This window comes from Macrobrachium nipponense, chromosome 3 (assembly GCF_015104395.2).
Source record: "Macrobrachium nipponense isolate FS-2020 chromosome 3, ASM1510439v2, whole genome shotgun sequence".
Lineage (NCBI taxonomy): Eukaryota > Metazoa > Arthropoda > Malacostraca > Decapoda > Palaemonidae > Macrobrachium > Macrobrachium nipponense.
In genome coordinates, this window is record NC_087202.1 from 118,932,315 (window position 1) to 118,957,798 (window position 25,484).

At 41.7% G+C, this 25,484-nt stretch overlaps 2 protein-coding genes across 8 annotated transcripts in view; both read right to left on the reverse strand.

Moving 5' to 3' along the window:
* The window catches only part of LOC135222004 (fatty-acid amide hydrolase 2-like), a 351,694-nt gene that overhangs the window by 9,564 nt on the left and 316,646 nt on the right, over positions 1-25,484 (reverse strand). For all 7 annotated transcript variants that reach the window (XM_064260114.1, XM_064260117.1, XM_064260115.1 and 4 more), the window contains one exon: positions 10,030-10,200. In XM_064260114.1, the coding sequence (XP_064116184.1) occupies positions 10,030-10,200 (171 nt within the window). The remainder of the gene's footprint in view (positions 1-10,029; positions 10,201-25,484) is intronic.
* On the reverse strand, positions 11,312-14,177 carry LOC135222005 (tigger transposable element-derived protein 1-like). Its single transcript, XM_064260122.1, has 2 exons — positions 12,595-14,177; positions 11,312-12,554 (listed from the first exon to the last, which is right to left on the reverse strand). Exons 1-2 carry the CDS (start codon positions 12,787-12,789, stop codon positions 11,481-11,483), a joined length of 1,269 nt encoding a protein of 422 aa, XP_064116192.1. The 5' UTR covers positions 12,790-14,177; the 3' UTR covers positions 11,312-11,480.

Here is a 25,484-nt window from a genome sequence, read left to right on the forward strand (position 1 = left end):
GCGAACTCATCAACCTCCGCTAATGCTAGAGGAACCCGCTAATGCTAGAGGAACCAGATCCACCGAACAGAATATCTCCAGTTTTCTGTTGAACCGGGTCGCAAAGAGGTCCCTCATGGGTCTCCCCCAAACCTGGAAGAGCCTGTCTGCCACAGCCTGATGGAGAGACCATTCTGTGCCTAGGTTCTGATCCCGACGACTGAGCTGGTCCGCGACCACATTCCTTCTGCCTGGGATATACCTGGCTGAGAGCTCCACCAAATTGCTGACTGCCCACTGGTGAACCTCAACTGTCAAGGTGTGAGGTTGATGTGAAACCAGGCTCCCCTGCTTGTTCACATAAGGGACCACCGTGGTGTTGTCCAACATGAGATCAACAGAATGACCCTCTACTTTCTCCCAAAATTCCTGCAGACCCTGAAAGGCTGCCTTTAACTTTAAGACGTTGATATGCTGCTGTTTGTCCTCCAAACTCCAAACGCCCAAAGTAATGAGGCCACCTTAACCCTTAAACGCCGAAGAGGTAAAAAAAAAAAAGTCTCCCGTGTGCCGGAGACGTTTCAGAGTGAGCGCGGAAGCGGAAAAAATATTTTTTTCAAAAAATCACAGCGCGCTTAGTTTTCAAGATTAAGAGTTCATTTTTGGCTCCTTTTTTGTCATTGCCTGAAGTTTAGTATGCAACCATCAGAAATGAAAAAAATTATCATTATCATATATAAATAATGCGATATATGATAGCGCAAAAACGAAATTTCATATATAATTGTATTTAAATCGCGCTGTGCGCAAAACGGTTAAAGATAACAAGTTACATTTTTTTCGTTGTAATGTACACTAAATTGTGATCATTTTGGTATATAACACATTGTAAAACGATAAAAGCAACACAGAGAAAATATTATCACAAAATAATGCATGAATTCGTAACGCGCGGACGTAAACAAATAATTTTTTCAAAAATTCACCATAAATCTAAATATTGTCCTAGAGACTTCCAATTTCTTTCAAAATGAAGACAAATGATTGAATATTACTATACTGTAAGAATATTAGCTTACAAATGCAGTTTTCGACCATATCTGACGAGTTAAAGTTGACCGAATGTCAAATTTTTTTTATATATATTTTTTTATATGCTATTATTTCGAAAATAAGAAAAGCTACAACTTTCAAATATTTTTAGTTTTATTCTACATGAAATTGCGCACATTTTCATTTATAAAACTCTATGAAATGCATAATATGAAATGGAGCAAATATTCCGAGAATGGGACTTACGCATTTCAGAGATTTGTGGCGGAGAATCCGCGCGCGGAGGGAAGGAAAGTTTTTTTTTTTAAATTCACCATAAATTTAAATATTGTGCTAGAGACTTCGAATTTGTTTCACGATGAAGATACATGACTGAATATTACTAGACTGTAAGAGTTTTATCTTACAATTGCGTTTTTCGACCATTTCAGTAGAGTCAAATTTGACCGAACGTGGTTTTTTTTCTATTTATCGTGATTTATATGCAAATATTTCAAAAATGAGAAAAGCTACAACCTTCAACTATTTATTGTTGTATTATACATGAAATTGCGCACATTTTCATATATAAAACTTTATGTAACGGCTAATTTAAAATGGTGCAAACATTACCACAATCGCACATATGATTTTTTCGGAAGAGTTACCGCGCGGACGTAAAGAAAATGTTATTTATTTCATAAATTCACCATAAATCGAAATATTGTGCTAGAGACTTCCAATTTATTGCAAAATGAAGGTAAATGCTTGAATCTTACTAGAATATAAGCGTTTTAGCTTACAATTGCGTTTTTCGACCATTTCAGTAGAGTCAAAGTTGACCGAAGGTTGAAAATTTGTCACATCATTTTTTATATGAAAATATTTCAAAATTGATAAAAGCTACAACCATGGGTTGTTTTTAGTTGTATTGTGCATGAAATTGCGCACATTTTCATATATAAAACTTTATGTAACGGCTAATTTAAAATGGTGCAAACATTACCACAATCGCATGTATGATTTTTTTCGGAAGAGTTACCGCGCGGACGTAAGGAAAAAGTTTTTTCATAAATTCACCATAAATCGAAATATTGTGCTAGAGACTTCCAATTAGTTGCAAAATTAAGGTAAATGATTGAATATTACTAAACTATAAGAGTTTTAGCTTACAATTGCGTTTTTCGACCATTTCGGTAGAGTCAAAGTTGACCGAAGGTTGAAATTTTGGCACTTATCGTTATTTATATGAAAATATCTCAAAACTGATGAAAGCTACAATCATGAGTATTTTTTTGCTGTATTCTACATAAAAATGCACACATTTTCATATATAATACTACATGTAACGGCTAATTTAAAATGGTACAAAAATTATGTCAAAGGGACGAAATAATTTCCGAGATGTGTCACAGATACTTTTTAGTGCGGCAAGAAAGAAATTCGTGCTTGCGCGCCTGCGTAACGATTGTAAACAAAACAACACCTTGATCCGTGAACTCCCAGCATCCCCCAAGGCGCGTGATTCAAGAGTTTTCGGCTGGTAGGCCTAAAAGTATTTTTCCGCGAATTTTAAAAAAAACTTTTGTATGTCGACGTAAAATACGTCCAGTCGGCACCCGAGAGACAAAAAATGTCGACGTAAAATACGTCCAGTCGGCGTTTAAGGGTTAATGAGCGCCCCCACCTGTGAGGGAGGCATCTGAAAACAGAAGGAAGTCCAGGGGAAGAGAACACAGAGGAACACCCTTCAAGAGATTTCGGTTGTCCAACCACTAACAAAGGTCTTCTCTCACTTTCAGGGACAGAGGAACCCTTATTAAGGGCAAGTCCTCTGCCGGAGACCAGAATTCCCTCGGTCTCCATTGCAAGACCTAAGATGAAGTTGCCCATGAGGGACCAGCTTCTCCAGAGAAGATGAAATTCCCAGAAGAACCTACCATTGATGAGCTGACTGATGTGGTTGCGATAGGAAGACGTGCTCCACTACCCACAACTTCTCCAACTTCTGATCCGACAGGAAAACTCTTGAGACTGCCATATTGATGACCATGCCCAGATAGAGAATCCTTTGACTGGGTACGAGGTTTGACTTCTCTTTGTTTAGCATGATGCCAAGTTCCAGACAAAACTGAAGCAGACGATCTCTGTCCTGCAGCAGCTTCTCTCTGGAACCTGCTAAGACCAATCGATCATCGAGGTACCTCAGCAAACGGATCCCCTGAGCATGGGCCCAACTTGAGACTAGAGAGGAGACCCTTGTGAACACCTGAGGGGCTGTGGTCAACCCAAAGCACAGGACTTTAAACTCGAATACCTTGTCTCCAAGAGAGAACGAAGGAACTCCCTGGATGACAGATGAATAGGGATCTGGAAATATGCGTCCTTTAGATCTATCGACAGCATGGAGTCGCTTTCCCTCACAGCTGCCAACACTGATCACGGGGTCTCCATCTTGAACTTCGTCTTCCTGATGAAATGATTCAAGGTAGATAAGTCAATCACAGGTCTCCATCCCCCTGACGCCTTGGGCACCAAGAAGATGAGACTGTAAACCCCGGAGATGGATGCACCACATCCTCTATTGCACCTTTGTTCAGCATCTTCTGCACTTCCTGCCGGAGAGCCAAGAACTTCGGAGAATCTGGGGGATACACCCGCCTGTGCAGAGATTGTCCAAGACCAGGGGAGAAGTCCAATGGTAGTAGATACCCCACCCGATGGACATCTACTACCCATTTCTCCGCCCCATAACTCTGCCACTTGGCCCACTGGCCAACCAGGCACCCCCTGCCTATGGCATAAGAGAGGAAGAGGTGCCGTACCAATCAATGACCCTCCTTATTTCTGCCCCACCTAGGCTGGGATGAATCATCCCTGCCCAGCTGATGATAGTCAGTGGGAAGAAGACCCCTTCTTCCCTCTCCTCTCCTCTCTGTATCGTCTCACACAGCACACGGAACGCTGACTCGAGCAAGTTTTTTTTATTATTGTATTGCATTTGGTTGTTTTTATGTTTTATCATTGTTAAATTTATTGTGAAATAAAATTTTATTTTTATGTGAATTGGTATTGCTTATACATACATATTATAGTGAAGATTTGATTGTCCTTTCTTCTCTCCTCAACAATACCACAATGAACGATAACTTAAAAATCATTCATTCATCATTCCTCAAAAATATAAATGCCCCCTCCCTCTACTTCATGTTAGCTGTGCATGACCACAATGACGAATGATTTTGTTAATCGTTTATGCTAAATTTTATTGTGAAAAGCTTTGTTCTTTCATTTACTACTTTGTTAATATTGTTCAACGTCTCACTCAGCGCACCGAACACTGGCTCAATTATGACTTTCTTTTTCTTTTTTTCTGTATTGCATTTGATTATTTTCTTATTTTATCATTACATTAAATTTATTGTGAAATTCCCTATTTTATGTGAACTGTTATTGCTTTTACATACATACAGTAATATTTTAACTCTCTCTTCTCCTTCTCTCCTCAACATATCAGCGCTCCCTCATTCAGTCTCAAGTCAGATGGGTGTGATGTCACAGTGGTTATGTATGATTTTATACATCTTTTATGCTAAATCTTATATTGAAAGCTAAATTTCCTATTAAATGTTTTATATTTTTATTTACTTTGTTGAATATGGTTATCATTAAACTATATATTGTAAATGAAAAAAATTAATACAGTTTTTCTTATAAGATGCAGTAGGCCAAAAAATACAAGTATATACTAGATAATCAGTAAATACTAGATAATGAAGTAGTACAAGCATTTGTTCGACAAATGATACAAATTTTTTTCAAAAATTTCACTATCAAAACGGTAAGTTGAATATAAGAAACGTTCAACAAATGAGGTACCACTGTATATTGAAACACTTGGCAAAATTGCTTTTCTGAGCATCAAGCATAAAATTAAACAAATTTATGAGTTTATAAGCACAATAAAAACATGGTCTCATCTAAGAACTAGAAATTTTACTGAATTCCTCAACAAGAAAATACATGTTTTTACATAGGAAACACCTGCTTTTGGTAGCCACTGTGAGACCTCAAAGGAAGATTGCACTCATGGTCCCCCCAGGGCTCCATAAGACAGATCAAACACACCATAAGACACACCAACAAATCTCACAGAATTCTCTTATACATTAGTTGGTCTTTGGCCAGAATAGTGCTTGTTGGCACAGTGATAGAACATAAAAGACTCAGGACAAGAAAGCTCTTGGAGGGCCAATCTGTTTGTTTCATGTGACAGCGTCTCTGAGAGAGAGAGAGAGAGAGAGAGAGAGAGAGAGAGAGAGAGAGAGAGAGAGAGAGAGAGAGAGAGAGAGAGAGAGAGAGAGAGAGAGTTTCACGGTTGGTATCGCTGTTAAGATTGTGCAGATGTGTTTATGTTTTTGGTTTTCCTTGAGAGAGAGAGAGAGAGAGAGAGAGAGAGAGAGAGAGAGAGAGAGAGAGAGAGAGAGAGAGAGAGAGAGAGAGAGAGAGCGTACTGGTGGATGGCTAATTAACAATTCTATTAGCTGTTGGTGAGCTCTGGGTTATCTGCTGGTGCAGTTGGAGTTAGTCGTCATGATCAGAGTTCTGGGAAGTCAGTCAGTCTGTGATTAGAGACTGTGGTGGAGAGTCAGTTTTTTGGCAGCAGTCTTGAACATTATTGGTGGTCAGTTATTTTGTGTGTTTTTGAAATTTGTTGTTTGAATTGTTGTTGACATTGTATGTTTGAAGGTTGTGCCTGTGCTGTTGAATTTGTTGTGCTTGTGAGTTCTGCTGTGTTGTAGAAGAGGAGTTGTGAGTTGTTGAGTGTTGTTGTTCTTGAGTTGTTGTGGTTCCTTGATGTCGTAAGTGGTGTATTGACTTGTTGTGCTATTATTTTTTGGTGTTGTTAAGTGATTGTTTGTGCAGCGATCTTTTGTTGTATAGTTATTGAATTGTTTTGTGGTTGTTGTCCTTGTTTGGTTGTTTGTGTATTGTGTTATGACGGCTGTATCCAGCGAACAGTACAGCTCCTCACCCTGAGTGTGGCAAGTAGTTGGTAAGTACATGTGTTTTGAGAGTTTTTGTTTTTTAGTTTGTAATCCCACCACAGCTCTATCTCCTGTCTGTAGTGACTGCCTCAGTTTTCCCTTCATTCTATTCACACAGCTGTGACAACAGTGTGTATGTCAGCTATCTTCATTACATGCCAAGTCTGTGCAAGATAAATGTTCACCCCAGCCCTAAGCCTTTTCATTAGGGAAGGTAAGTGAGTTTGAAAACACAGAGCAGGTACGAAAAAAAAGTTGATAGAGTAACTGCTGTTTGTCCTCAGGGCAGCTTACAAAAGAAACTGACAGTTGACAAAATGGCTTAGCTCCTAATAAATAAATCCCAACAAGCCAGGTAAATTTTTAGTCTAAAGTAGTCACAGGTTATCAACCATTTTCTTTATTCCAGAGTTCCTTTAGCGTTTGGCAAGAAAGAAAAGGAAACAACATCATTCCCTGACAATATCTCAACATGACCACCACTCTTATGGTAATAGTGCTTCAAGAATTTCTGATCCAAGATAAAATCACCTGGCAATAAAGAACAGGAAATACATGAATCTATTCAATGTATTAGCCCTTGTGAATCTAAGTTGACTTACCTAATTGTGTCAGGTCTGGCAGCAGGAGTACTGAGCCTTCCTGGTTCAGGAATACTAACTCTAATAACCACCCAAAACACTCTGAGACGTCTTTGAAAGAAAAATTTCCAGAGAAAGTTAATGTACTCACCTCTTTGGATGTCATACAACTTAGGAAAGGAGTGAGATTCTGCCTTTTTGATGAGGCACATTAAAATAATTCTCAGTGATAGTGTGTAAAAGAGGACCATCTGGAATTATGGAGGAGTAATGATATTAGTTTATATTTGACAACGTCTCCAAAAGTTGTGAGAGAGAGAGAGAGAGAGAGAGAGAGAGAGAGAGAGAGAGAGAGAGAGAGAGAGAGACGATGAGAGAAGAGAGAGAATGAGAGAGAGAGAGAGAGAGAGAGAGAGAGAGAGAGAGAGAGAGAGAGAGAGAGAGATTGGTGGAAGAATGAATGGGAGTGGTTAAATGGCGGTCGGAAGCATGTCTGTTGTGGTGCTCTGTAGTATGTCAGTGGAAGTCTCTTAAGAGAGTCGTAAGCAGTGAGGCGTCTAGTGAATTCACAGAGTTGGTTTGGCAGCGTTTATCCGTTGGTGTCAGTTGATTTTGTGGTATTTGATTGATTTTGGCGTTGTAAGGTTGTTGTGCATGTGTCTGTCTGGTTTTGGTGAAGTTGAAGAGGTTGGGAGTGCATTTTTGGTGTCTGTGAGTGGTGGTTGGGGCAGTGTTAGTTTTGGCGGGTTGTTGTCCTTCTGTAAGTCGTGTGGTTGTCGGGTTCTTTCGGGCTATTGGTGTTCTTCGTCTGCAGTTGTTTGTCGGGTTGTTGAGTTGTTGTGGGTTTGTGGGTCTCAGTTGGTTGGTGTGTGGTTGGTTATCGGCGGTGGATGTGTCACGGCTAGCCCATAGCCTATCCAGCGGACAGCACAGCCTAGCCTATCTGGAGCCAGAGGTGAGTACCTGTTTGTGTTTTGTGTGTTTGGTATTTCATTGAACCAATTGTCCTGCAGGTTAAAGGTAACGTAAAGGGGAAAGTGTGTGTGGGAAATTTTGTTAGCTGGTACGATTAACGTAACTGTGGGGAGTTTGCTTGCTTTTATTACTTAGCTTTTGATTCCACCACAGTAATTTTTGGCGCCCAACGTGGGGCCAAAAATAAATGTTGGTGAGTCGTTGTCGATGTATGTGAGCAGGAGATGAAAAAGGGTTTGGAGGAAGAGCTCACGAATGTATGAGTGTAAAAGGGAGGTACGAGGAATAGGAAATTTGGGTATGCCTGTGGTGGGAATGTTGCGTGAAAATGTAGAAATCGAAGGGGTAGTGATGGATGAAGGTGACTTATGTAATCGAGGGAATGGGTGATAAGTATGATATGTTGTTAGGGTACAGGTTCCTGAAGAAGTGTGGGATGGTGGTCCATCCGAGCAGGAATATGATTGAGTTGCATAGGAAGGGGAATGTTTACTGTGGCAACTAGGTAAACCTTGAGAGCTTCTGAGTTCTCTTATCAGAAAAGGGGCTTTTCCCTTAAAAGGTCTTCATTCTTGGCCAGGAATGGTATGCCATGACACATCAGTAAATAACTATGTTGAGTGATGATACGCTGTACCCGTCTAAGGCAGTCCAGTTTGCTAACCCAAGCCCCTGATGCCAAAACAGTCAAGAAGACTGCCTTTTGGAGCATATGAGTTATAGTAGTATTGGGTCTACTGAACTGTTTGGATGACAGGACTCTAAGAACCTTATTTAGAGACCAGGTAATGGGAAGCCTTGCAGGAGCTTGCCTTTGCAGTGCAAAAGACTGGAGAAGGAAATTAACAATTTCTATATTAGAGTCCTTCCAAAACCATAAATCAAGTGTTCCAATAATGCTGTCTTGTATGCCATGACTATTGTAATAGCAAGGCACTTGACCTCAAAAGATATATAAAAAAAATACCTAACCACATTTTCCATACAGGCTGGTATGTCAGATAGATGATGGTAGTTTTTGCACTAGGTACCCAACAATGTTCAGTGAATAATCCAAATGGTAGACTACATTTAAAAAATCCACACATAAGGGCCATGGCTCAGAAAGGAAAATACATAGATGACTTTCCCTCCTTCTGTCTTGTATAGAATGGCAGATGGTACTGGACTCTATTCTTTCACCTGTTGTGAAGCAAAAGGAACCAATGACTGTTTGACAATTTTGTAGCCACTATGTAAGCAGTTCTGTTCAGTATTAGTACTTCAGACAGTTTAAAGCCTTCAAAATCTGTAATAGAGGAAGTGGTATATCGTCATCCATTCATTCCAGTCTTGTAGGAATGCATCTCTTGCTATTGCCTGAACGTCCCAGTTCAGTGAGACACAACCTGGAACTGATGGTTCTCCCATGTCTTTTCTGGATGTGGAAGCATATTAGCAGCTACTGACTTGAAAGAGGCTTAATGTGAGCTAAACCTCTTGATAAAAGACATTGCAGTCATATTGTCTGGGACTGACAAAATGTGAGTCCCTTTTGGAGGTTTCAATTTCTTGAGATGGAAAGACAGCTAACAGCTCCAGAAAACTGATATGACACTCTCAGAACAGGTGATCATCTTCCTGCTACCTGATGATCCTCCCAATGGCCTTTGGCGACCAAGAGTGTAATTCCTCCTTTGTGGATGAACAGCAGCTATGGTGTCAAAAAGGATAAACTGGATCATCTTCTTCCCAGCTTGTTCCCATTTTTATATGGGGTCGCCGTTTCGGATGAGCCGTTTCCATCTATTTCTATCCTGTGCTTCTGCCTCATCAATTCCCTTCTCATGTAAGTCTCCTCTCACACAGTCCTTCCATCTCTTTTTTGGTCTCCCTCTTCTTCTTCTTCCTTGCACCTCCACCCCCATAGTATGTCTCCCAGCGTGGTCCTCATCTCTCCTCAACAGGTGTCCATACCATCTCAGCCTCCCCTCCTGCACTTTCTTTGATACTTCCACCACCTTAGTCGACCCCCTTATGTAGTCATTTCTGATCCTATCCTCTCTTGTCACCCCAGACATCCACCTTAGCATTCTCATTTCTGCCACATCCATCTTCTTCTGCTCTGTTTTTCTCATGCTTGCTGTTTCCGTACCATACAGCATTGCTGTTCTTACCACTGTCTTGTGAAATTTTCCTTTTAACCTAAGCAGCACTCTTTTGTCACAAAAGGATAAACTGGATAAGAGGGATAAAAGATAACAACCTTCACTACAAGAATACCTTCAAGTAAATGAGAGAGAATGATGATTTTCTCAATATCAATACCTGAATACAATAAAAAATTAAACAAAAATTTACATGTAGACAATAACAAAAATAGTGGATACACACAGTCCAGTAACTTAAGTGTTATCCCTTTTAATGTCCCATACCTTTATTTCATTACGAAGATCTGTGCACATTGTAAGCATTTTTGGATAATCCTCTGAAGACTTGGCAAGGTTATTCAACTTCTCTAGCACGCCCAAAAGTAACCCAGGTAATGTGTGGTGGGAGATCCTGAATATCCATTTAATCAATTCAAACCATATGTTAACACTTCCCTGCAAAAGTTGATCATCAGTATTCAAATTCAAATAAAATATATTATCCTTTCTGAATAAACAGAAGGACATTTTAAGCAGAAGGACATTTTATTACATATAAACTATAAGGTCATGTTTTCACTTGCTGATTTAAAATTAGAACGTCATTCTTATATTTCATGAACACAACTAAACAGAGATTTATGCTGCATTTACAGAATAATATTAACACTAAAGATACTAATCTATTACTTTATAAATGAATGTGATGTAAAGGGGTATCATGAAGACTAAATGCATCTCTGATTCTCTTCTAGAACAGGGTTGAAAAGGAGACTACCCTACAATATTAGAACAACATCCATGCTCTCAGAAATGTTGTCCAAGATAGTAGCTTCTACCATTCTGAACACAATCGACAATATAGCAGTAAGAATATTAAATTAACCCCAAGATCAAAAGAATTAAAAACCAGATAATATTCTTTATCTACACTAACAACTTACAGTCCATATTGTAAGTCAATTCCAAAAGAACCTTAGCAGCCAGCCCTCTAACTGCATAAAGAAATAACTGACAGCTGTAAGCCACAGGTGTCTTGATGGAGAAGTCTAATAAAACTAGCTCTAGTTTAATTAGACTACAGTGGTACCTCGAGATACGAAATTAATCCGTTCCGAGGCGGCCTTCGTATAATGAGTTTTTCGTATCTTGGAACACATTTTACATGTAAAATGGCTAATCCGTTCCAAGCCCTCCAAAAACACCCTATTAAATTTCATAATAAAGCTAAATTGACCTATAAACAATGAAATACTACAACAATTTGGACCATTCAATACCTAAATTAAGACTAAAAATGCAAAACCTGTCAATAAAGTGTATATTAGTGTACAAGAAATATTATTACTGTAACGTAAAATGTGGAAGCTTACCTTTCGAGTGAGGCTATCTCCGAAAGTGGCGGCAGAGGAGGAGGACGACAAACGGCAGATAACATACGTACGTACGTACACTTAACTTTACGAAAACACAAAAAATTTAAGGAAAACTATAAAACTAAAATTTACTAAACACATTAACAAAACTGTAACACTTCACTTACAAAAATCTAAAAATTAAAAAAAAAAAAATTTTATTTTTATTTTTTTACTTTAACGTAGGCTTTCTTTTTTTTTTTCTTTTTTTTTACAGAATTTCAACTTCATCACCACTTTCAACATTCTGTTTTTCATCACTTGGTTCTTCCTTTTTGCTTTCAACTTTGTTTTTTATCACTTGGTTCTTCCTTTTTGCTTTCAACTTTGTTTTTTATCACTTGGTTCTTCCTTTTTGCTTACTCCTACTAATGCTGAAGGCCTCTTTAAAAAATAACGATCCAAGGAAGATTGCTTCTGCCTACTTTTCACAATGTTCCTGAAACGACTCGGGCAAACATCATTGAACTGCGCAAGCATATGACCTGTGTGAGCCTTTTCGGGGTGTCTTTTTTCGATAAACGATTGCACTTTATGAAAAGCGGCTAAGACATCCTTAATTTCTGCCGTTGTCATAGGCTCCTCCTCCTCTTCATCGCCGCTACTAGAGAACTCCTCTTGAACGACGTTATGTTGCATGGCCTCCAACTCCTTCAGGTCATCCGTCGTAAGCTCCTCTTGGTGCTCCTCGAGAAGGTTGTTGATGTCGTCCTCGTCGAAGACCAGCCCCATGGACTTGCCGAGTGCAATGATCTCGTCAAGATCTGGTTGGGAAACAGTTTCGGGATCGTCAACTGTTTCGGACTCAGCAGCACCAGCTTTGCCCACGTCGAATCCCTCGAAGTCTCGGGCGGATACGGCATCAGGCCAGAGTTTCCTCCACGAGGAATTCAAGGTTTGCCTCGAAACCTCCTGCCAAGCTTGGTCGATGAGTCGGATGCAAATGACGATGTCGAAATGCTCCTTCCAAAATTCACGCAAGGTGAGGTTTGTGGTATCGGTGATGTCGAAACATCTTTTGAAAAGATGTTTTGTGTACAGCTTCTTAAAGTTTGCTATCACGTGCTGGTCCATGGGCTGGAGGAGAGGGGTGGTGTTGGGCGGAAGAAAAAGAATCTTAACGAAGGAATACTCCGCTAGGATATCTTCCTCGAGGCCAGGAGGGTGGGGAGGGGCATTGTCTAACACCAGCAGACATTTCAGGGGGAGGCGCTTCTCTTGCAAAAAACTCTTCACAATCGGGCCGAAACACAGATTTACCCACTCGGTGAACAAAAGCCTCGTTACCCAGGCTTTTGCATTAGCCCTCCACATCACTGGAAGCTTCTCCTTCAACACTTTGTGGGCCTTGAAGGCTCGAGGAGTCTCAGAGTGATACACCAGTAGGGGCTTCACCTTGCAATCCCCACTGGCATTCGAACAAAAGGGGCTTCACCTTGCAATCCCCACTGGCGTTCGAACAAAGTGCGAGCGTAAGCCTGTCTTTCATAGGCTTATGCCCGGGTAGCTTCTTTTCTTCCTCTGTGATGTATGTCCGACGAGGCATTTTTTTCCAAAAAAGGCCAGTCTCATCACAGTTGAAGACTTGCTGAGAACTGTAGCCTTCCTTGGTCATCATCTCGTCGAACATCTTTTTAAAGGCTTCGGCCGCTTTCGTGTCCGAGCTGGCAGCCTCCCCATGACGCACCACCGAATGGATGCCAGTCCGTTTACGGAATTTCTCAAACCAGCCATGCGAAGCCTTGAACTCTGGGGTTGGCGTTGAAGTCCCTTCCCCTCCGTCGTCTTCCGCCTGCGCAATCAAATCGCCGAAAATAGCACTGGCCTTGTGAGCGATTGCCGTCTCCGTTACTGCATCGCCAGCGATTTCTGTCTTTTATCCAGATGAGGAGCAGCCGTTCCATCTCGTCGTGCACATGGCTCCTCTTGCTGGACAAAATAGTGATGCCCTTCGACGGTGTAGTTACTTTGATGGCATCCTTCTGTTTAAGGATGGTGCCTATTGTCGACGGATTACGGCCGTATTCCTGCGATCACACTCAATCGCATACCAGCTTCGTACTTCTTTATGATCTCCACCTTTGGGACCCATGACTACGTTAATCTTGAACGTTAATTTACGTAAAGTTACACAATACAGTCTTCACACAACACGATAATATGTACTGCAACGAAATCACTAACGAATTTACGTTACTAAACGAAATCGTTGGACCGAACGAATGCCGATTGCATACGGTAAAGTTTCGGGTGTGGAGTGGCCGAGCTAGGGCACGCCAACACATACGTATAGAAGATGCATGATGGGAGGGATGCTGTCCAATTAGAGAGAAGGATCTCATGGCTTGGCTAGCATCAGGAACCAATGGGAGAGCAGGAGGATGGTGGCGAGTCTACTATAACTAAGATGGCGGCGTGCGGCGCGAGTTTCAAAATTGTTATGGGGCGAATCTCGGACTTTCAGAAACCTTTCGTATCTTTAAAACTTTTCGTATGTAGAGCAGTAAAATTTTTCGTGTTAGCTTTCGTATCTCGAGTTTTTCGTAAGTTGAGCCTTTCGTATCTCGAGGTACTACTGTATATTATTCTTAATTCTGCTACTCTTGTCTTTCAATCTAGCATGTTTTTGACTTGACTTATGTTACTGTACATTTAATGTGTTCAAAACTACGTAAATACCATTTTCTCATTCAATTTCTGTCCAACTCTTCTTCCATCACCAGTGCAGTTCTTGCAAAGTAAAATCAACTGGGGACATTTCCAATCTCAAATGTTCAGAAATAATGTCAGATCAGAATCAAGACCAGATATAGCACTAATTTGTAAGGAAGAAGAAACCTTGGCATCAGCTAATTTTTATGGAGCGGGCAAAAGATTGGAAAGAGATAGAATAGGAAGTTCAAGTACAATGTGACTGATAATTCAACTAAGATGTTGGAATAATGTTTGAGTAGCAGCAGACATAAAAACTAATATTGACTGTTGTATGAGATATGATATTGGTTTGCTGAACATCAGGAGCAGTCAAACCTCAGTTACCAGGAGGAAAGGTTTCAAGAGGGGAAGGAACACATGGTTTAATATAATATGTACAGTACTCTGAGTTCAATATTCAAATTTAGACACTATCCACAGGTGGTAAATCAAAGAGAAATCCTCAAATGGTGGCCCGCCAGGAACTTTGAAGATGCTATTTTTTTAGAAGGAATGGATGGCATTTTGTAAATGGAACTGTAAAAGTTGCAAACATGCAATTTTTCTCATAAGGGAAGATACAGTATAAATACATAATGAAAACAATTATCATTTCCTGGGAGCAAAATCACAATTGAAAACGACGACACATCACTCAATGAAAAAGAACAGCTACAGAACATACCCTGATCATGAAAAATGCACAACTAAATTATCTGCTAATAGCAAGAGTACCTATTGAGAGAGTTACATCACATTATCTTTAATCAGTGCTAGTACCAATTCAACAGCCAAAGTACATACACTGTGTGGAGAATTTTTATTATAAAATTACCCTTATCAGCTTTAAACCAACATCAAATCATGTCCATTTCAGTCTGATGACTTCTTGCTAGCTGATTTTCGGTTAACAATATTTTTTATAGTGTAGTCGCTTTCTCATCCTCAAGGAGCTATCCCTTCCATGGTCTACCAGACTAATGTCAAATTCTCTTTTATCTGGTATTGTGGCTGGGTATCGTGTCATGATGAGAAACATTATAATACATGTGGTGGAGTATAAATGGGCTCAGGATAAGAGGGCACTTTCTCTTATCCTCAGCTAATGCTAAAACCAAATTTATCTACGTCAAAACCCACAAGAAGAAGTGGCTAAGTGCGTATGCACCATCATATGTTTACAAACGACCAAACATGAACCATGAAGACATTCCCTTTCTGGTCAGTAAACAAACCAGAGCTCATCAAGTTCATTCTATACTTATCGGTTCAGCTAATTTTAAGTTTCAGTTAAAATTATTTTTAGCTTAGACTGTAGAACAATGATTTTATTGCACGTGAAATCCATAAACTGGTTTTTTCACCAGTACTCGTCAGTGCTTCTTATGATTTATGATTGTTAGGCTAGCTCTGAGAATTTCGTTCATTACCGAAGTTCGTGGAAACACCGAGGTTCGTGGGTTCGTGGAAACATAAATTGAATGCTAAGTGCATAATTTTAGGTTCCAGTTAAATAAGTTTTAGTCTAGACTGTGGAACAATGATTTTATTGTGCGAGGAAAGCGTTTACGATTTCGTTCTTCACTCATTGATTTCATTACCAAGGTTCATAGAAACATCAAAGTTGAAAGCTAAGTGCAGAATTTTAATTTTCAGTTCAAAAATGGCGCTTCCTATATTTTATGATAGCTATTTGTAGAAGCAAAAATTGTTTTGAAGAATTAATCATTCTACTTAGAAGTTTTATCTTAAGAAATGTTCCTCAATTATTACTATCATCAATAAAAGATCATCCTTTCAGATAAAAATATTGGCAATTGCCTACTAGGCAGTAGCCTACAATCTACATCGATTCAGTGAGAATATGTTACCTAGACTGTAGTAGATATTGTTTGCAGCCTATAACCTAGAATTGTATATCCTTAAGGGTGAACAAAAATAACCTGGACTAGGTAGTAACCTGAATTAGGGTAAGATTTAAAGACATCCTGTTAGGATTTGGACTAGTAACCTAAGTTTACGCCAAAGGCCTTAGAATTAGCTAAATGGCTACAGACATTTTTCCTTTTATGTAGCCTGTATGCTTAAGCATAGTCTTAGTACTCTAGGTTATGTGCATACCCTCAAAAGGGGATTAAATAATCTAGACTGACTGATAGGCTAGCCTAGTTATACAGTTTGACATTAGTAAGTTACTGCTTTTATATACTAGACCAAAAACAGTACATAGACCATATGAGCCGAGGTAGTAGCCTATCTTGAAGGCTACATATTACACCTAGTTAATCCCATACCTTTAAAGGTAAATTAATTAATCAGGATTAGACAATAACCTATAGTACTAGGTGATAGCCTACTATAAAATTTTATGTTTTATGTCAGCAAGTTTCACATTAGAAAGTTACTGTTTTATACATTAAACCAAATAGCCTGGGGCTAGATATAAACAATCTGGGTTAGACAAAAATGTTAGTCTAATTACTACTACATATGTGTAAGCTTCTGTTTTTATTTTTGATCTAGAATATGTACTCTGATTAGGCAATATCCTATGTACTATGCTAAGAGAGAACAATTTAGGAAACACCCTATTGTTGGTCAACTAAGCTGTAGTTTACCCCAAATTGCCTAAGATTAGATATAAATATTATCCTAAGCTTAATTAAATCACAGTTTTTACGACTTGGGGCTGATACTGATACCGTAGCCTACTGGTAAGGTTACATAGTAGTGGAGTTCTTATACAGTCTATATTTTTAAAGGTGATAAAAACCTAAAACAGGCTTTAGCCTAACAAGATTAAGTAGGAACCCCCTTCCTATCAGTAACCTAAAAAACAGCTTGGTTTATATCCTTAAAAGTTTTAAATAAGCCTTTTCTTGCCTCAGCCCGTGTCGCTCCGTGAAATGTATCCTTGATCCTCATTTCTAAGGCATAAATATTGCTATATGTATATACCAGAGAAAAAAGAGAAACAATAGTGCCAGAATAATCTTGCTCGCTCACCTTTTAATGAAGGTGTCGGTATAGAAAAGAGCGAGTGGAAACCACTACCAGAGGTCCCTTGCCAATTAGCTTCCTTCTCCGCCAAAATCCCCAGTCTACAGAGGAGCTGAACCAAAGCCCCGCTACCTGCTACTACTACAGTGAGCGTCTCTGGCGTCATTCCTTTCGATAGCATCATTAGCGTCACAAGCATTTTTGTTCTGTGCTGTGTTTTCGTTTTTGTCTGGAATTTTTCCCTGATCCAAGATGGCTCAAGCTTCTGCATCCAAGTTAAGTACTGCTTTTAAGGTTTTAGATCTCATTTGTGAAGATCTACGTTTTTTGAGTCTTAGAAGTGAGGTAGCGGGAGCATCATTGTTCCCGCGCCGCCTTCTCCCGACTCATCGACCGCATGGCGGTTTCACATGCTCCATTTGGTCCCCTATACCATCTGGACATCCGATGTTTAGCAGTATTTTCCCTTACCTATATAATTTATTGACATTTAATAGCTTGGTTTTATACATCCTAGCCCTTCACGGGGGTTGTATCGCTCCAACCGCATGTTTCGGATCTTAGCCTAGCCTAGTCAGATCTTAATTCCCTGTTGTTAGGAGTTATGTCCCTCATACCTTACGTTGGGACCTTGTCCCTTCGTATTTTTGTCCTTCCGCTCCCTAGTCGCCTGCCCCCAATTCTTTCGGTACGGCATACTGACTAGCCGCATGAATGCCAAGGCTAACACACCCAAATCGTCAGATTTGTGATTAGCCTAGCCATTCAGGACATTTCTTTCTCTCATCCTTTTTGTTACTTCATCTTTCCACCCCCGTGTTAGGCTAGTCAGCTATCTCATTATTGTTATTTTATTGACATTATTTGTGTTGCTATGGTTCACGGCTTTGAGTTGGCCTATAGGCCTCCCCTCGATCGACTGGTCTTTCACACCGCGTGTCTGTTCACCCGGCTGAGGAGGTTTCCAGTTGATCGCGTACGAGCCACCCTGTTACCGACCTCCCACCTCCCTCCCCCTCTTCCCCTCTACCTACCCGCTCACCCACCTCGGTGCGGTGACGACTCGCTCGCTACCCAGCTAGCCTATCCGAGTCTACATAGGTAAGGGGGGGAGTGTCCTTGAGGAGGGAGGGGGACACACTCGGTGCTCATGTGTACCGTACCCAGCCGCCTTACTACAGGGTTTAGGGATTCGTCCCTCCCCCTCCCTCCACCACCAAGGTGGGCCTCTAAGCATGGGAGGCCAGGACTTCCTCCCTTTCACCCTGCGTATAACTAACTCCCTCCACCCCCCCTCTATAACTAACACTCCCACCCGCTCCGGCGGTCTCAAACCCCGGCTAACGCTGGCCCTGACCTTGAGAAATGGGATTTTCAGACTTAAGGCTCCGGCCTTATCGTAGAGCTCTATTTTAGTTATAGTTTGCTTTATTATTATATATAGTACTATATATATATAGTATATCCCTTTCCATAGCACACACACACACACATACTCTCATATTATGTCTTTTTACGACGGAGTTCCCACTCCGCCAGGTATTTGTCACCCAGTCTCAGCACACTTCTCCCTGATCGCTTGAATGTTACTTCCGGCACCGAGTATGCCTTAAGTTCATAATTCTATGAAGTTTTAGTCATGCTCTCACGTTCCGCTTGTGACATCAGGTTTTATATTACAGGCCCCGGAGTAATTGTGACAGGGTGACACTTACCTTCCTGTATAATTTTAGAAATGTACATACATACTTATGTATCTATATATATACAGACATTCTGCACGCCGGAGCCACTCCGGCAGCAGTCTTATAATTAATTGTTGAACCTCTCCGGAGGTTTTCAATGGTACTCATGTATCATTCGACTTACAGGTTACCTGTTGTCAAGAGAAGGGCTGCAATGCAGTTCTTCAGGACCCCTGCGGCCACAAGGTATGCCGGTCCCACACGGGGTGCGCTGTGAGGGTGGACGACTACACGGTGTGACACCACGAGAACTGCTCCACGTGCTACATCCTTGTATCTGAAGCCTCCACCGAGGTACATCTCATTTCAGACTGCCCTTGTTTTGATACAATGAGTTTCCTTACTGTTAATTTGCCTTTTATACTAGTTTATTCTATCTCTAGTCATAAGTTCTAACACTAACACCCATTGCAGGGCCTGGAAGATGTCCGGTCAGCGTGGCTGCCCCCCTCATAGCTGACATTCAGGCCATGGTCGCACTCCAGGAGGATGGTGCCATCACCGAGGAGGTCGCGGGAGAAGTCGCGCCCCTTAATTTGGACCTGGAGCCCATGACTGTTGACGTCATGGGCAGCGGTAAGGGTGTGAGTGAGGCAGGTTCTGTAGGGGCTTTCCTTGAGCCCTTCTCTTTCACTTCCTTCCACTTCTACTTCTTTCCAGGGGTTCTCAGAGAAGCAAAGGTCCGTTAGGCCTAAGTCTTCTCTGACAATCCCCAAAGTGAAGTCTTCTTCAGGCTTCAAACCTAGGACGAAGTCCCTGCCTAAGAAGTCGATCCCTTCTCCTGTCTCTAAGCTGTCGGCTTACTATCCCGAGGCTGACAAGATGAAGGCGGTCTCTTCTTCAAAGTCCCCCAGACACAAGCCTCGCAAGGAGAAAGCTCCTGCTTCCTCCTTCGACCCCGAAGCCTTCTCCTCCAATATTTTGGCGCAAGTAGGCGACGTCATTGGGAACTTGGTACAGACCAAATTCCAGGAGATGTTCTTGCAACTCTCCAGTTCGGTCGAGGCTTACGGTCAGTCGATCCAATCCCTGACAGAGAGGGTTGCAGCCCAGGAGGGCGCAATCACGGGCATTCAGGATACTTTGGCGGCAGGGCATCCCCAGTCAGGTCAAGCGATCTTACCCTCGCTCTTGCCTGACTCTTCTAACCTCCCTCCATTTAAGCCCAACAACCCTTGGAGGGTGGCTCTTCACGCTCCCTTCTCAGAAGGGATGCTTTCTATCGAAGGTTGCGGAACTCAGAGACTCGAGGACTTAGAGTTTTACCCCCGAGAACCTGCAACCACCATTCATGGGCTACATCCATTTAACCGACACAGCCATGATGAGAGAAGACAAGGTCCCTAAGGAGACTGTCATTCTCCCCCAGGAGCAGGCTCAACAAGCCTGGCTGTGGAGCTTAGCGGAGTGGGAGTGCGAGAATACTCGCCTCAACGCTTTTAGGAGCCCCTTCACCATCTTCACTACGGTGGAAGGTACGCCACTTCCGCTTACTCTGAAAGTGGTGGAAGCTACCTACCAGGCAGCTCTAAAAGATGAGCCTATGCGCCAGCTTCGGGAGACGGAACCGACCTCTCTCCTAATTCCCGGCTCAGAAAACTACTTTGAGGTGGCAGCTCCTACTTTTACTGTAGGAAAGCTTAAGCCTGACTGTGCCACTACTTTGTTCAGTGAGAGACTACCCAGACTCTCGGATTGGCTCATCCAGACAGTATGATGCCCGGACTAGGCTCAGCAGGTCCCTCAACTCCTTGACAATGGCGGAGATGACGGCCCTTGTTTATGAACAAGAGCCGTTATCTAAGGTCATGGCTAAGTCGCTTCTGCATACAATGCAGTGCGACTTCTATGACTTTGTCATCGCGAGGCGTAACTGTAGGAAACACGTTCTGGCGGAGGCCACGATCCGCCATGAACCAAATAAACTTATCTCCTCTTCCATGTGGGGCACAGACCTCTTCCCCACTCCAGTCATGAATGAGGTTCTGTATGAGGCCTCTAAAGTGAATCAGAGCTTGAAGGTCCGGTGGGGTCTCGTTGCGAAACGTAAACCTGAATCCACCAGATCCAACCCCAGACAGAAGAAAAAGCCTAGGAAGTTCCAGTCCTTCCAGGCACCTCAACAAGCTCTGGTTCAGACAGTACAGGTACCTCAAGTACCACAACAGGCGGCGTCAAAGGCACAACTACAACACCAGTATGTGCTTCTGACACAACCTCGTCAACAGCCCCAGCCATCAACCTCCTTCGCTGTCTCGCCGGCCTATAACGCGGCTTTTGAGGCCCAGTCCTTTCAGCTGTTTAATAGGTTCGCCAGAGGTAGCCAGGCCAGAGGTGCCTTCCGCCAAAGAGGAGCCGGAAGGGCCGCCAACAGGGGCAGAGGTTTCCGGGGAGCACGCGGAGGCCCCCCATCGGCAAGCCAGCAGTGAGAGTCCCAAGGTAGGAGGGAGGCTGTACCTCTTCCGTCAAAGGTGGGGGTTCAGCCCTTGGGCTCAGAGCATTGTGACCAAAGGTCTGGGATGGAGTTGGCTTCAAAGTCCTCCTCCATCCAATAGCTTCTATCAAAGACCAACAGCGGAATTGATAGAGTATACTCAAGATCTTCTTCTCAAAGGTGTAGTATCAAGGATCAAGAATTTAAAGTTTCAAGGACGCTTGTTCAGTGTGCCAAAGAAAGGCTCAGAAAAGCGAAGAATTATCCTAAACTTATCCCATCTAAACTCATTCATTCTTTGCGACAAGTTCAGGATGCTGACCGTTTCGCAGGTACGGACCTTGCTTCCCCGTGGGGCCGTCACAACCTCTATAGATCTTACAGATGCCTACTATCATCTTCCAATAGCAAGACACTTCGGCCCCTTTCTAGGCTTCAAACTGGGAAGGATAGCTTACTCCTTCAAGGTGATGCCATTCGGGCTCAACATTGCACCCAGAATCTTCACAAAGTTGGCGGAAGCAGTCGTCCAAGAATTGAGGAAGGAAAGAATAATGATAGTGGCCTATCTGGACGATTGGCTCATATGGGCAAGCAACCCCGAGGAATGCCAAAAAGCGACGGTCAAAGTAATCAAATTCCTGGAACACTTAGGGTTCCAAATAAACAGGACCAAGTCCAGGCTAACACCGGAATCACGCTTCCAATGGTTAGGCCTACAGTGGGACTTGAGGTCCCATACTCTATCAATCTCGCTGTTGAAAAGGAAGGAAATAGCCAAGTCCACAAGGTAGTTTCTCAAACACGTCCAGACCTCCCGGAGGAACCAAGAGAGAATCTTAGGCTCACTCCAATTTGCTTCGGTCACGGACATTCTTCTGAAAGCCAAACTGAAGGACATAAACCGGGTCTGGCATTCAAGAGCAAACCGCAGGTCCCGGGACAAACTAGCCTCCATCCCGGCGATTCTACGGAAACGTCTCCGTCCATGGACGGAGGTCAAAAACTTATCAAGAGCAGTACCTCTCCAGTTTCCCCCGCCTTCATTAGTGATCCACACGGACGCTTCACTAAGCGGCTGGGGCGGGTACTCACAGTACAAAAAGGTCCAGGGAACCTGGTCCTTACCATTTTGCCAGCTACATATCAATGTACTGGAAGCCATGGCAGTTTTTCTCACCCTCAAGAGGCTCCGGCCTCCCAAGAAAATACATGTCAAGCTAGTTCTAGACAGCGCAGTAGTAGTCCACTGCATAAACAGGGGCGGATCCAAGTCAAGTCACCTGAACCATGTACTGATAGCCATTTTTACCTGGCGGACAAAAACAAATGGCACCTGTCAGCCCAACCACCTAGCGTAAGGAACGTAGTAACAGATGCTCTATCACGCTCCGCCCCACTCGAGTCAGAGTGGACCTTAGACAAGGAGTCATTCAAATGGATATGTCACAAGGTTCCGGGGCTTCAGGTAGACCTCTTCGCCACGGAGTCAAATCACCAACTCCCTTGCTACGTGGCTCCCAACCTGGACCCTCTGGCCTATGCCACGGACGCTATGGCTCTGAACTGGAACAAATGGAAGAAGATTTATCTGTTTCCTCCAGGGAATCTTCTTCTGAAAGTACTGGACAAGCTCAGGACGTTCAAAGGACGCGTTGCCATAGTAGCCCCCAACTGGCCCAAAAGCAATTGGTTTCCTCTACTTCTAGAATTGGGACTCCGGCCTCAGCAGATTCCCAATCACAAACTGACTCAGTTAGTACAAACGTGGACTGTGTCCGCTTCCTCAAGAATTCAGAAAGCCCTAACTTTATGGATTTTATGAAGTTTGCGGCACAAAGGGATGCTAACATTGATCCCCAAAATATCAAATTCTTAGAATCTGATAAAAGGGAATCCACATTGCGTCAGTATGACTCGGCCGTTAAAAAACTGGCTTTGTTCCTCAAAGGTTCAAACGCACAAACTATGACCGCTAATTTGGCCATAACTTTCTTCAGGACATTGTTCGAGAAAGGTCTAGCAGCAAGCACAATAACTACTACCAAATCAGCTCTTAAAAAGATCTTTCAATTTGGTTTTAATATAGATCTGACAGATTCCTATTTTTCCTCTATTCCAAAGGCTTGCGCTAGACTCAGACCCTCTGAGAGACCTAAGTCAGTCTCATGGTTTTTAAATGATGTCCTTAGATTGGCCTCGCAAATCGATAATGACTCCTATGAATATACGTATAGCTCTTTTAAGGAAAAAGTTATTCCTAATAAGTTTGGCCTCAGGGGCTAGAATTTCAGAACTGTCGGCTCTTTCTAGGGATCCAGGTCTCATTGAATTCCTTCCCTCAGGAGAACTTCTCCTTTCTCCAGATCGTCAATTTTTAGCCAAAAATGAAGATCCACAAGAAAGGTGGGCCCCTTGGAAAATCATACCACTTCCACAAGACCAATCATTGTGTCCAGTCAACTCCTTAAAAGCCTACTTGAGTAGGACTACCCTGATATCCTCAGGCCCATTATTTATTAGGGAGAAAGGTGGTACAATTTCCTTAAAAGGAATTAGGCAACAAATTTTTTATTTCATAAAACAGGCCAACCCGGAGTCTTTTCCAAGGGCTCATGATGTTAGAGCACTTGCCACCTCCATTAATTACTTTCAACATATGAACTTTGACGATCTTAAGAAATACACAGGCTGGAAATCTCCGACAGTATCTAAACGCCACTATTTGAAGTCCTTAGAAGCCCTTAAATTCTCTGCAGTGGCAGCTGGAAACACAGTTTCCCCTGACACTGCTTGATTTATACTTCTTAAACCTTATCTCTATAGCTCTTTCTCTTCTGCCTGCCTCACTAGCACCCTTACTTAGCTCGGTCGTCTCTGTATATTTAACCTTGGATGTAGTTATACATATATGGATATTGTTACCTTGTCTTTGGGATTAGTTCCCTTATTTGTTTTGTATACCCTTACCATATCTGTTACTATGGTTTTGTGTTCTTAATATTAAGTTACTTTAAGGTCTATTAAAACGCATTATTTCTGTATATATTTTTATCACTTTATTGTAATCTTAAGTTCTATATTATAGCAACTAACCTTACTTGTGTTTTAATTTACCTGATTTTCAGTATTTTTAATATGTTGTGTATAACTTTCCAAGCTTGGTGGGGCCAATTCTCTGGCACTATTTCACAGAGTGACACAAGCTGAGCCCAGAAAAGGGATTTTGACGGAGGAAAAATCTATTTCTGGGCAATGACCCATGTCGCCCAGTGAAATCCCACCCTCTTTTCACATTCCTCACCCTGTCTGGCCCAGGCTTGGGTACTATCTTCAGGAATGACGCCAGAGACACTCACTGTAGTAGTAGCGGGTAGCGGGGCTTTGGTTCGGCTCCTCTGTAGACTGGGGATTTTGGTGGAGAAGGAAGCTAATTGGCAAGGACCTCTGGTAGTGGTTTCCACTCGCTCTTTTCTATACCGACACCTTTATTAAAAGGTGAGCGAGCCAGATTATTCTGGCACTATTGTTTCTCTTTTTTCTCTGGTATATATAGCAATATTTATGCCTTAGAAATGAGGATCAAGGATACATTTCACTGGGCGACACGGGTCATTGCCCAGAAATAGATTTTTCCTCCGTCAAAATCCCTTAAATAGGCAGAGACCTGGAACAGGTTGAACAGGAACCCTCTACATATAGAATATTAACCCTTAAACGCCGAAGCAGTAAAATAAAAATTGTCTCCCGTGTGCCGGAGGTGTTTCGGAGTGAGCGCGGAAGCAGAAAAAATATTTTTTTCAAAAAATCACAGCGCGCTTAGTTTTCAAGATTAAGAGTTCATTTTTGGCTCCTTTTTTTGGCATTGGCTAAAGTTTAGTATGCAACCATCAGAAATGAAAAAAATTATCATTACCATATATAAATAATGCGATATATGATAGCGCAAAAACGAAATTTCATATATAATTGTATTCAAATCGTGCTGTGCGCAAAAACATTAAAGGTAACAAGTTACTTTTTTTTCGTTGTAATGTACACTAAATTGCGATCATTTTGGTATATAACACATTGTAAAATGATAAAAGCAACACAGAAAATATTATCACAAAATAATGCATGAATTCGTAACGTGCGGACATAAACAAATATTTTTTTCAAAAATTCACCATAAATCTAAATATTGTCCTAGAGAACTTTCCAATTACTATTTCAAAATGAAGACAACTATGATTGAATATTACTATACCGTAAGAGTATTAGCTTACAATTGTAGTTTTTCGACCATATACGACGAGTTAAAGTTGACCGAATGTCGAATTTTTTTTATATATATTTTTTTTATATGCAATTATTTTGGAAATTAGAAAAGCTACAACCTTCAAATATTTTTAGTTTTATTTTACATGAAATTGCACACATTTTCATATATAAAACTCTATGAAATGCCTA

Bases quoted from the DNA above. Each gene is read 5' to 3' on its own strand.
- LOC135222005 (XM_064260122.1), bottom strand. From the start codon at position 12,789: ATGTTCGACGAGATGATGACCAAGGAAGGCTACAGTTCTCAGCAAGTC. The intron at 12,555-12,594 runs GTGAAGCCCCTT...GGGGATTGCAAG, and splicing joins ACGCCAGTGGGGATTGCAAG to GTGAAGCCCCTACTGGTGTA.